The sequence below is a fragment of the Esox lucius genome, chromosome 3 (genome assembly GCF_011004845.1).
Source record: "Esox lucius isolate fEsoLuc1 chromosome 3, fEsoLuc1.pri, whole genome shotgun sequence".
In the NCBI taxonomy this organism is placed as follows: domain Eukaryota; kingdom Metazoa; phylum Chordata; class Actinopteri; order Esociformes; family Esocidae; genus Esox; species Esox lucius.
Window position 1 is genome coordinate 23689192 of NC_047571.1, and position 13503 is coordinate 23702694.

The 13503-nt window shown below is 38.8% G+C and overlaps 1 protein-coding gene across 1 annotated transcript in view; it reads right to left on the minus strand.

Moving 5' to 3' along the window:
- The window catches only part of LOC105022623 (insulin receptor), a 74777-nt gene extending 61516 nt beyond the window's left edge, over positions 1-13261 (minus strand). Inside the window, exon 1 of the mRNA XM_010891217.5 lies at positions 12019-13261. Within this exon, the coding sequence (XP_010889519.2) occupies positions 12019-12103 (85 nt within the window). The 5' untranslated portion in view covers positions 12104-13261. The remainder of the gene's footprint in view (positions 1-12018) is intronic.
- Positions 13262-13503: the final 242 nt, after the last annotated feature.

A 13503-nucleotide genomic window follows, 5' to 3' on the forward strand; every position in this document is an offset into this window, starting at 1 on the left:
CCATAGGGAAATAGGGTGAAATTTGGAGAGCAGCCTATCCATGTCAGCCCAAAACAAATAAACTAGCAAGGGTTCTGTTGGGAACATCACACAAACCAATGAAGTTACCATAGAAACCACCACGGTCTGTCTCTCCCCCTCTCTCAGTGGCTCCCTCTTCATTAGTGCTTAGACGAGAACATGGTCTGCTCTTAGACAGTCAGGACAGAGCTTGGGGCTAAAAGACGGGCTGATTTCCTATAATTACACACATTTTGCTAAGGAGTAAAGAAAAATGTTTCAATTTAAAAGGTAATTTCCTGCAATTTAGCCATCTTCACTGTTGGGTTCAAAACAATCAAAATAAATGGAGGGCCATGGACAGATATTGTTTTGTTTTTAAAATTTTCATTCTGCCAGATTAATCTAGCATTAATTTAGGTTATTTGTCAGTGGTCAAAAAATATATGGTAGTAATTGAAAATACTATTTGACAGATGGCGCAGTAGTCCAGACTGCACTGCGGTGTTGAGGTGTCCACCAAACAGGTTGGATACACATTTTAAAGTTACAGTGAAAACATATTGCACCTGCAAAGTGTATTGAACCTGTTATTTATAGATTTTTTTTATTCAGGTAGCCCTCAAAAAGAACATAGGGGGCTTACCCTAGTTTCGACTAAACAGATAGAAACCACAGACAGAGTCAGGGGGCTGCTGGAAGACACATTGAGGCAATTAGTGCCTCAGCCACATTAGTATAACAGCGGAATACATCCAGTGACACTGACCAACCTCACAACGTCACCAAGAGTCCACAGACAGGCTAAATGAAAAGGCCATTAAGAGAAAGATGGAGAGGGGCTGACTTCCATAAAGCTCTGACCTGTTTGTCAGAACATCAGAACCTCCAGGCGGGGAAAAGGAGTCAGACTAATTGTTTTTAATTGTTTTTTTGTACCACCTCTCCTGTGCATGACAAAATAAATAACGGGAGGGGATTAAAAGGTCAGGATTGAGTCATAGAACAGCCCTGCATAGGACATTTCTAATTTGTTTTTCTCTTCCTCCAACGCTGCTTTGGTGAATTAATGCATGCAATTTTTGTTATTTGGGTTTCTCTTCCTTCAAGCACTGCCTTAGCTGATTCCTACTTCATTGAATAAGGTGTACCTAAAACTAGTGAGGATTGTGGTTGTCCCACTTAGCAACCTGATTTTTATTAATAATTTATTTCATTACTATGATTAATTACAATAATGGACTGGATTAGTAATATTTTTATTTATGCAAGGAAAACCAACTGTGATCTCATTTACAGTGGTGCCCTGCATTGCAACAATAAACAAAAACACAAGTGATTTAAAGCAGATTTGAAAACATGTCAAGAATGGAAAACAATTCACTGGAAAATTGTTATTCAACAATTTTTTTCAACTGTGTTATAAGCATAGTAGCCTTCAACTTAAGGTCTTCAAGTAGAAAATCGCTTGAGTGGGGGCTTAGAAGGTGAACAAGGTTTTGACATTTTGGAACAAGCTCAAGGGACCTCTGGTACTAGCCAGTCCTGTGAGCGTGTTTGATAGGTTCTATTTTTCAAACACATTTCAGCAGGATGGCCTCATAATAATAATGTGTAAAAAAGCTGGCAACAGGAATAAAACATAATGCTACATGATGGACTGAGTCCAGGCACTTTAAAAAGATGCGGAATCATGCATGTGTATTATATTACCATAGTCCAGAAAAGACACGCGGCCTGAATAATTTAATTTCTATTAAGATGACAGACTTTCCTATAGAAGAAACCAACTCTGATCTTCACCTTTACAACTAGTGGCCAAAAGTCACAGACTGCACACCTTTAAGTGTTATACCTACTAGTGCTCGACCACAAGGGTTTACAAGACACAGCTGAACACCACAGCATTTTCCTTGTACACAAAACAAAATTTGACAAATTAAACATGTATACAATAATCACTGCAAATACAGCTCCCATTTAGCCACACTACACAAACACGTCTCCTCTTTACCCAGGCCCAGTAAACAAGCTGAGAAATATCAAACACGGCCTTCCTGAAAAACATGAATTCAAGCTCTGTCCCATAACCAGAATATTCCAGGTACAGCACCAAGCAAGCTTACAAAAAATAACTTGTCTCCAATCGTGGTTGAGACAGCAATAAAATGTAACATAAAATTTAAATGAAGTTCACACATTACATAGATTATCTTCCCCTAGGGCGGTTAAATACAACGGTCTGTAGAGAAAAATTGAGGCTGGCTCCTAATCGAATAATAATGAATTAATACAGAAATTGAATTACTACAAGAGATCAGTAATGTAATTATTATAATCATCAATGTCACTCTAGCTATCCAAAGAACGACTGACCCACACGTTTTTAATTCTCGACCATGCAGGGGAATAGGCCAAGGGAGTGCTATTTGAACTATTTGTTTAAATGTTATGTTGTAACCACAACGCCACATCATTTAACTTAGTTTGAACTTGTTTGAAATGTAAACGCGTTATCAACATTACTTGCACTTCCGTCAAATGAAAATTTAGTATTGGTAAAACAAATACCATTGTATTGTAAAGTAAATTAGTAGGATCTTGTTGGCAAAAGGTCTGTGACACACAAACGTAGTTCTCCTAAATTGCGAAAGACCAAGAGAGACAAGAGAAACAGACAGACAAGAGAGAGACAGACAGAGAGAGACATAACAGCTTTATATCATGCAGGCCAGTTGTTGAGCAAAACTGAAAGGTTTGGTAAGTACCAAACTAATTTTGGCATAAGGTTTGCAAAAGAGGGCTGAAGGAAATCTTAAATGTTTCCAAGCAACTCCGACAAAATACCCTGGTTATCTTGTTCTCAATCAAACTGAAGTCGTGACAATAGTATCAATTATTAGAATTTCAGTAATTGTAATTGTGTCAAATGTTGTAGCTGCAGGGCGGTGTTCTAAACAAAACAAGTGTGTGTGATTCAATACCTCAGCTGCACAGCAAGAAGAAATAATGGATAGATGACTCATAAAAGTAATAAAAGAGTAGTGTCATAAAAGTGCATAGAAATATCTATGCAAAAAGTGCATGTCAACTAATGAAGTGTGAAAAGCAACTTGTGTGTTGAAAGTTACTGTGACCTAGGGTGTTCAAATGCTCCTAAGTACTGTATCTTGTAGCCAATATCAGAAAAAAAAAATAACATTAACTATTTCCCCTTTGTCACTATAACGCTGAGTCTGACCACTACTCGTGATTATTTTGGGTGTTGTGCCCCCCCTCCCCTAATTAATGTTTCCATCCTGATATACTGTAGGTCAATGCCCAAGGGTCTAAGGGGTTAAGTGAACCCACATACAAAATATATCGGGTATGTATATAGCCCGTTTAAACTTTGCACGGGTCTCTATTAATGCAAAACAGATTTCAATCTTATTTAGACAAACCTGTGTGGCTAAAAGTTAAGTGAAAGTAAAACAGAAGGTTGACCACAATGATCCTGAGGCCCTGGTCTGCAAGTCAACCACAACAGGAGGGGGGGCTTAGGGCACTGCCCAGGTGTGTCTCTAGCTCCTACACTACAGGTCAAAGTAGTGCACCAGATATGGAATAGTATGTCATAAACCTCTCCTCTCCCTTTTGCTCTAACGTGGCCTCAGGAAGAACGCAAACACCCGGCTGCTATTGCAACACTTCCCTTCAAGGTTCCACTGGGTGGCTCGCTGCTTTGTTGTTTTCCAACATATGTTGCTGGAGCTAAGGTCACGGCGGCACCAGTGAAGCAGACGATTGGCTGCAGCAGCATGTGATGTAACCCATGCCAAAAATGGTTAGGTTGTAAAACCACTTCATCAATAACAGACTTACAGATTTCAGGCTTCAGCAATTGGTAAATAATTGCTGAAGCTATTAGGAACTGTGCTTCTAGGAAATAGGCCTACAAGTGTGGGTATCATCAATCAAGCTTGTGGTGTTTGCCCAGCCATAGCCTGAGTTCCTAAGACAACTTTTATTTATGTATCACTGCCCTACTTGAAGTAAATTAATGGCCAATGTATCTTTTGAAAGAGCCTTTCACTTGGTTAGCTTGCTGTAAAGTGACCATTGAATTAAGGATTTAAACACTTGCAAATGCATATACAAATTGGAATTCAAAACACAGAATAAAAATAAAAAAAAAACATCAATTTCAAACGTTCATTTGCAGGAATTAACGTTTGAAATAGATTAAATAGGAAATTATGCAAAATGTCATAAAAGTGCAGAGTATGTTAAAAACCAGTGGTTGACAGAACACAGAAGTTCTGTAGCATCAGTGTTAATTTCCAGCTCCTTTGAACTGCCACTGCAACGTCTTGCTTGAAGTAGATAAACGTCAACATACATTTATCGTTTGGAACAAGTTTTTTTTCACTTGCTTTGTGTCAAGTGACAATTCAGTAGATATAATTAAAAAGGGAAGTTGTTTCCTGGTTCAATGCACTTGCCACTGCAATTCTGTTGTAACAAACCTCCAATCATTGAGAACAGAGTGGTACTCTAGCAGCAGACTTAAACAAATAACTATCCTCTACACCTTGGCTGACAACTAAAAAGAATTAAACCCTATTCCTTACAGAGTACACTACTTTTGATGAGGGCCAGTATCAAACAAAGCCTCTCACTAGATTATTGGTCATACCAGTATAGTTTGACTAACACCATAGTGTAAGTCAAATCACACTACAATTTAACTCAGCAGAATGTTTCTGGAGCATTTATCATGGTGTTCATTACCCATTATTACCAACAATGTCAAAGAGCGTCATCGCTATTGTACCTTCGCTATAGCCCAAACAGATTTTTGTTGTGATTACTAAAACAGTAATCAGGAGTGGCTAATACATCTGGCGCAGAGTTTGTGTGGGCATTGTCTTAACACCGTCACAAAACCTGCCGTGAACTGGTATTATTTTGTTGGCAAACGCAACTTTTAACTTGATCTTTTTTGAGATGTAGACATTCGGCATTAGCTCCGGTGAAAAATCGCCATTATTCCTGGCCATTAGCTGCAGCGCAATGCGTGGGGAAGACACTGCCGTCTCACCAGGGACAGACAGTGGATCCCCAGCGGCACGATGATCTCATGTAATGTGAAGGGTCATTGTTGAGGGCCATTGTTGACGCTGAGGTAATTATTACCTGCCGTGTGTGAAAACTGAAGACCAGAATAACAAGGACGCTTCCTTGATCAAGAGGCCGGTTGGGCCACTGTGTCAAGGGCACGCACTGAACACACACTTCAGAAAGAAAGTGCAATGTCAGAGTGAGCGCTGTGTACATCGAGTACCTCCGAGTAGGAGGGCGGACCAGGGACTGGATTTACCTTGTAGGTTATAACCAGTAAAGATTACACACTACAGCGGACCTAGGCCTGTATCCGGAGTGCTGATCTAGCGTTTGACCGCATAACATTCATTAGGACCCAAAAGGCAGAACTGATCCTAAATTAGCACTCATTCTCAACACTTTGAGGATACAGGCCCTAATCCGAAGATGTGACCTACATTCAAATATAGCATGCCACGTGGGACACAAACAATAGCTTGTTATAGTAAACATTAAAACACCTAAAGACTAAGCAAATGCCTTTTGATGAGTTACATTTAACAAAACGTCGTACTTCAGATCTGCAACATGGACCCACGCCGGGCGACACTCGACGCTGTCAGCATGGTGCGTAGACAGACATTTATTATGTGTTACGTGTCGATTGTCGATACACTTGCCACTCCTGAGCACTTCGGGAGTCTGGTTCTGGGATACAGTGTGTTAGTGTGTGGTAGTGGGCCCTGGATACCTGCCGATCCCGTAGGGACCCTTTTGATTTAGGTAGTGGGTCAGATGTTCATTTACATTCACACCATAGGTTACATACAGGTACTGGTATCGCACAGCCAAACCGTTGGTCGGTCAATGTTATGAAACACTTTTAGTGAGGCCCAAGTTTTTCTTTCTCCTCTGCCTGCCTCTCTCGTCACCCTCCCCCTTTCCCGGTGGCTAACTGTCAAGTCGGAATGGAGCAAGAAGGGGGCCAGCCAAAGCTAGCAGCCGAGCCATTACACAACACGTTAAGTCACAGCTGGAATAGGATCTCGTGCAAACTGGTCTGATGACCTTACCCAAATCTTCATTTGTCTCCCCCTTTATACGTTTTTATTGTAAGGTAGATTCACGTTATTATTTGTTTTTGCAACTCTCAGTCCAACTCTCTCCCATTCATATTTGCAAAAAGCAGAAACCAAACTCAACTGCGTATGTACTCAAACATGTACCAAGACTCATTGCTATGTTGCAAGACAAAGGCAATTTAAGACAGTCAACTTCCTGATCCAAATACGTATACAGAGTTTGTGCAAAAGGTGGTCTATGCTAGGGCTGCACGATATATAATTTCAGCATCGACATCGCAAAGTATGCATCCGCAATTGTCACATCGCAGAACGTGCGATTCAGTTAGGTAAACATATCAGTCTACAATATATATTATAATTTTTTATGTTAAACTAGCATTATATGTCTATATAACAATTTACTACGATTCATGGGTTATTGGATACACAGTTTATTATTATTATTTTAAACACAGAGTTCGATGCTGCAAGTCGTTGACATGCAGGCTCTGCTTGCGCGTGACGAAATGATGAGCGAGGAACAGGCAAAAAGACCGAAATTGAGAATTTGGTTGCAAAAAGAAATCCATCGTCAATCATATGGAAATATTTTGGCTACAGACAGGATGATGTTGACCAAAAACAGGTAGTTTGTAGAGAGTGCCTTGCCACAACACGAGGCAACAGGACCAATTTGTTCGATAATTTAAGGCAGCACCACAAATCTTCGTATGACAAGTGCAAAGCATCTCACAATGCCCTCCTAATTCGGATGCCTTTGCCAGTAATACACCATACGAGAAAGGTTCCAACCGGCAGAGAGAAATCACAGATTCAATAATATTCAATAACAAGACATGGTACCAATTAACACGGTTACCAAAGAGGGTTTTAAAAACATGATCCGGTCGCTTGACAACAATAGTTGCCATCACGCAACTATTTTTCTCAAGTTGCCATCCCAGAGTTGTACGAGAAATGCAAGGCACAAGTTGAAACAGAGCTTTCACAAGTGGAATATTATACAGCAACAACGGACTTGTGGTCCAGCTGGACAACTAAGCCCTACATAAGTACACTTTATTAATGAGGACTTCCACCTGAAAAGCCGTTGTTTGCAAACTGCATTTTCCCAGAGGATCATACAAGTGAGAACATCACAACAGGGATGAGAGAAGCTTTAGCTGATTGGGGCCTAGATGAGAGTCGTCTAGTCTGTATAACAACAGACAATGACACGAACATGGTGAAGGCTGCCGCTCTGAACAAGTGGACCAGATTACAGTGCTTTCGTCACAGACTGCATCTTGCAGTTGGTAAGTTATTCCCAATTGAGCATTGTAATTTACTACTGTTGCTATTGCAATACTATTACTGTTACATATTATTACCTAGCAACCTGTTCTGAAATAAAAATAAATGAATAAGTTTCATATTTGTATTGTAGAGGATGGGGCTGGGGAAGAATTAAAGATACAGGTTGATAGCCAAAGCTCTGAATGCCAGGGCTGATATCCTAAGGTATTAATGTTTTATATCTTTATATGTCTGCTATCTTTATGTTTAAACGCTGCATTTGTTTACAAAAAATAATAATGGAATTAAATGCCCCTATATTCTGGGTTATCAATAAGTAAAATAGCTAATGCTAAACTCATGAGATATAAGTTATATGTGAATGAATTTGTTTTATAATAGGTCTTTAAAACAAAGAAAGCATGCTGAAACTCTAAATTGTATCTGTAAATAACTAATTGTGTAATCATTTGCAAAACAGTTTTATGAGCAATTTATTTTTATAAATAATTTATTAAAGAAAATGCATTAAATGTGTATAATAATAAGCAAGAAGCTGGTGGGTCACTTCTCTCACAGCTGGAAGGCCAGAAGTGCCCTTGAAAGAGCTCAGAAGGAACTCAATCTACCTTCACATTCCCTCATATCAGAAGGCCAAACAAGATGGGGTTCCAGACAGAAGAGGATCAGCAGGATACTAGAGCAGCAGAAGGCTATAACTCAGGTCCTGTCTGAGGACAGGAAGACACTGCATCTAATTCTAACCTGGCAAGATATGGATGTCCTGGAATCTGTCAGTAAGCCACTGGGCCCACTGCTGGACTTCACAGATGCACTCTCAGGAGAAGACTATGTTAGTGTCTCATATGTGAAGCCAGTTCTTCACCTCTTCAACATTTCAATGCTGCTAATACCAGAGGGAGACACAGACTTGACAAAGACCTTGAAAACTGAGATGTTGCACTACATCAATGAGAAATATAGAGATGAAGCTACACAGGAGCTGCTAGATGTGGCTTCTTGTTTGGACCCCCGGTTCAAGACATACTTCATCAGTGAACACAACAAGCCCCAAGTCAAGGCCAGAGTGGCATCAGAAATTATGGAATGCCATGAGGAAATATCAAGCTACAGCACTGAAGTGGAGCCTGAAGTTGCTGATACGTCCCAGGCAAAGAAAGCCAAGAAGTCCTTGGGAAGTTTCTTTTAACAGAGCGGAGCTGCAGCAAAGAGAGATTCCTCTTTGACCCACAAGGATGCTGTGGAAGCAGAATTAAACAACTACCTGCTAATGCCTTCCATAAACTAAGAGGAAGATCCACTTGCATTGTGGAAAACACAGTAAGCTTTCCACATCTCGCCAATCTATCCATTCTCTCTACAAGTTCCCCCTCAGAGAGGTGGCAACATTGTCACTTGCCAAAAGTCATGTCTCAAGACTGTAAATAGACTGGTATTCTTGGCCAAAAACCTTTTGAGTGAGCAATGTATACATGCTTAAAGTAAAGTTATTATATTTGAATATAATTTAGATTTACTATTTTATTCTACAGTTGTGAGAAAGAAATGTATTTATTTTACTAGGTACTCTGTTTAGAAGGAAACCAGATTTTATACAGTTGAAAAGTTTAATTTAATCGGCATTTGTCTAGCCATGATGATCAACACTGTTTTCCTTTGGCACTGTTGCTAAGAAAAGTTTATTTTAAAAACAAAAATTTGTGAAATGCAATGGTTCTGTGTTCATATTTGTTATTTGTGTTACGTTCATTGGTATTTATTAGTTAGATTTTGCTTTTATTATTACAAATTATTTGTTTTATAAACACTATTTTGTTTTTGTAAAACTACTCAGGATTGGTGAATAGATGCTCTTTCGCATTTTTCAAATGGTTTAAATTAAAAGATATACGTTTCTATTTTCAAAAAGGAGGTTTGTAATTTAATTTGTAATGTAATAAAATGTTAAATGACTTTTTGATTTGATTTAGTCATTAATTCCCTATTTAATGAAACTTCCTCCATAGAGTAATAGAGTACTGAGATAAAGCCTCCTGTAATCTCCTGGTTCCCTTATAGACACCACACCTCTTCATTCACAAATGAGCCCCTTTGTTTTAGGGGAAGCAACATGCATTATTAATATCATAACATGTTAGATCATTGACTTTAGCCTGAATTGATAGAAGAGTATTACATGAATACAATAGAACCATGATGAATTAAACAGTGTATTCATTAATATAATAAATGAAACTACCCAAAATAAGTCAAAAGGTAAAAAGTCATTTTCAGTTTAATTTTTAAATTTTTGTTTCAATTAAAGATGCAGTTCCCAACAAAATCACCCCAATCATTCTAGAATAATATTTTTTTCTCAAATAGAGATTTAAGTCATCTGATGAAGACATCCTGTATTTTTTCATATCGCAATATATATTGCAGAAAATCAGTTATTTCCAATATCGTACGACCCTAGTCTATGCCCATTTTATCATATGGTAGTCTAAACCCCAACCTGTAATGGTTTGTCAAATAGTTTGAGTGAACCAAAGCCATTCAGTGTTAACCTTCGGGCATCAGAGATATTGAGTATGGCTCTACAGGGGTGTCCCCAAATGGCAACCAGTTATCTACATGGTTCACTAATTGGTCAAAAAGTATCACAAAAGATATGAAACGGGTGCCATCCGAAACACAAACAGCAGTCATGCATTTCTCTCCTGACAGAACCATCACCGCCTTCAGACCCACTGAAAAATCAACAAACTTCAGATTTACATTTTCTGAAACTGTTGTGGTTTTTACAACACTGACATAGTGATAAAACCCCTACGTATAAGATATTGCGTTATGTGGTCGTACATTTTCTAGCTAAGAAATGGTACGCTAAAATACGTTTGAGGACAAAAGCAATGACAGATGGATTGAAAAGAGGCCAGTGTTTCCGTTAGCTTGGCAAAGCCAAGTGTGTCAGAGGCATAGCTATATTTATTTCTCTATTTCTGAACCCCTACAAGTCCAGACAGTTGAGAAACACCTACCAGCATACAGAACTGTTTTACTGACAACAGTAGGTGTGTGTTAACAGTAGGTATGTGTTTATACATGGCCTCCCTGTTGCCATTTGATTGAACTTAATGTAATCACATCTAATCAATTCCAGTGCCTTGATAAAAACAACACTGTAGCCTAAACTGACTGAATTTACACAGGGATGCCTTTAAGTCTGAAATTAAACTCCTTGTTAGGAGAATTGTTTAGATGAACAACACTACTACGCCCATCTATAGTCATTGTAATTCATTTGAACAAATTGGTTTATTCTATCTTATCCAATAGAATGCAGAAAAAACATCCAATGCAAGAGGCTGACAACATAATACCATTGATCGAAACCAATTATTTAAAACAGCCTTTTTTGTTTTTATTCATTTTTGTACAAGCGCATCTGGTTGCTTACCATTTACTCAATGCATGTTTATTTGGGGGCTAATCAGATCCACTAGCCCTTGTTTGGTTTGCCATTTAGAACACTATTCTAATTGTGATTTGGTTGTTTTCTCATTAACTGCTATTTCAAACACACCTGTCAATCTTGTGAATCACACATGTATTTCAACAGAGTAATGTAGATAGGTCATATGTACAAGAGTTGTACAAGAATTTAACAGTAACAAGCAATATAGTGGCAGGGATTGGGCCACTGAACTCACCAAAAATATTTTATAAGTAGACAAACACAATAGTTGCAGTGAGTTAATTTTTCTCTCATACATTTCACTATAACTACATAGTCATTTTTTTCACGTATGAATTCACGCTAACAGATTTTTCAATTAGAGATCACGTCGAATTGAGTGAATGAGATCTGGACTAGATCAAATACATCGAATGGCAGAGGGTCCCGAGGAAAGGTTTGAGAAGCGCTGTCTTAGGCTACCGTCAAAACTCTTACAGAACTTACTTTATTCTATTTCTTTATATATTTCGATTCATTTCAAAACCATTGCAGGTTAATAAAGGCTTTGTGTTTCTTTATGGCTGTCACATAAACAGATATTGTGGCATAATGTTAATGGCTGTAGAACACATATCTAAGCTTACATCATCGACAAGATTGTAATCTCCACAGCGTTGACACGGAAATAAAATGTATCTTCGTTAGTATGCGATAGTCAAATATCCTCTAATCAATATATAATGTACATTCGTTTTTGCATTAGATCTCTACTTGATATGCAATCTAATTAATGGGTTAGACTTGCGTAATTGCTTCTTTCAAAAGCAATTTAAACGGTTTAGTTATTGGCTTCTAAGTATAAACAACCGCAAGCCCAAAAAGTTGATAAAATAGACCTTTGCAAATCCAAATCTCTCGTATCTAACGAAAAATCTGGGCTTGCTGTCATAGCAGATGTTCATGTCAAAACAGATGTGCCAAATTTAGTTGTGAACTGACATCACAATAAAAAATCTCAATATTTTTGCAAGATTCTTTCCAATAATGTACGTGCACAAACATATGCAACAAAGGATAGTTAGGTGATAAAAAGTACAGCTAATTACTTACTTTCTGTAGTTTCTCCATTCGTTTGTTCAATATTCCATACGAAGACAGCAGTCACAAAAAACACAAGGAAAGTCCGCGGCCACATATTGACTTAACTGAAGTCAAATAACCGTCGACACAGTCGAGAGTTACTGGGGACGAATCCGCGACAACTCGATTAAAACTAGTTGGCAAGTGGTCGCTGTCAATTGGTCTGTTAGTTAAACCACGAGAACACACAAGTAAACAAAAATAAAAACATGCATCCCGTGAAAATGGGCGGATGGAAGGATGAGTCCAACGTGTTCACTGCTAGCTAGCGAGCTAACTCACTGGTTGGCCTCAAATAGTTATCTGCACAACAGATCTGGTAGATATTAAAAATTGCAACAAATAATTCAACTGTAGGAATCATTGTGGACAAACGAAGTAATAGTCTAATTGTCCTGTATAATGCATTGCATTGCGTCTTCCTTTCAAGTGTTCTGGATTCGATCCGCAGTCTCGAACGTCGGGGCAGGCCAGGGGGAGTAGCTAGAGCTAACTAGCTGCTAGCTAATGTTAGATAGCTGGCCGTGAAGCAGGCCAAAAAAAGTTAGTGCGATTAGCTAGCTAGATATTAACTTTCGGTAACATTCGGTATATATAAATTACCACAAATGTACTTCGGAAATGTAGTATTCCTTTGCATTGAAAGAAGCCAACCCACAGCTAGTAAAGTGTAACGGTGTCTCCCGTCTCAGTCACGAAATCTGTAGCAAAGGTTTGCTTCGCTTCTGACAAGTCCAGGTTCATGACACGCGTGGCGTAGTAAACCGAACCAACGCACGAGACGCAGCGTTTCACGTTTAGTTTTTCACATAGCCTACCTATTTCAAACTCGACTAGAATAAACGCAAACTAATAGCGATTACCAAGTACTTTACATAGGTAATCAAATAATATGGTCCGTTTATGAAAACAAAAACTAATTCCACGCTTGATTCAGTCAATGCAGAGATTTCAACTCCACTCAAGACAACTGTCAGACTTCGTTAATCATTCGTCAGTTGCTCCCACTGCTCAGGATTAAGCGCATTTCAGTGATTTCACGTGAAGGGTTTTCCTCCAAATTAACGACACGTTTATTGCACAACGATAATATCAAAAGTTGAAAACGTATTTCCCCACGTTGGAAGTAGGTTGTTCAGTCCCAGGGCCCCTAGGATCCCCTTCTCTGCCTCTCCTCCGCCAGTAAACAAAACCTGCAAGTGAGCCAGCCAGTTGGGGCCAAGGGGAAATACGGACTGGAGTAGTCTGTATTGGATTACACAGTCAGACTACTGTAATAAATACGCTGCTTCTGAGTGAAGAAACGGGCGCTTTACTCATGTGGGAAAATTAAGCTCAACTTTCAATTAAAGCAGGATCCAAATTATTCGCAAAATATGTTGATTACATATATTATTTCTTCCCCTGTTGATCTGTGTTCAGTGGGCTACTACGACCAACCTGCCCATCCAGTTT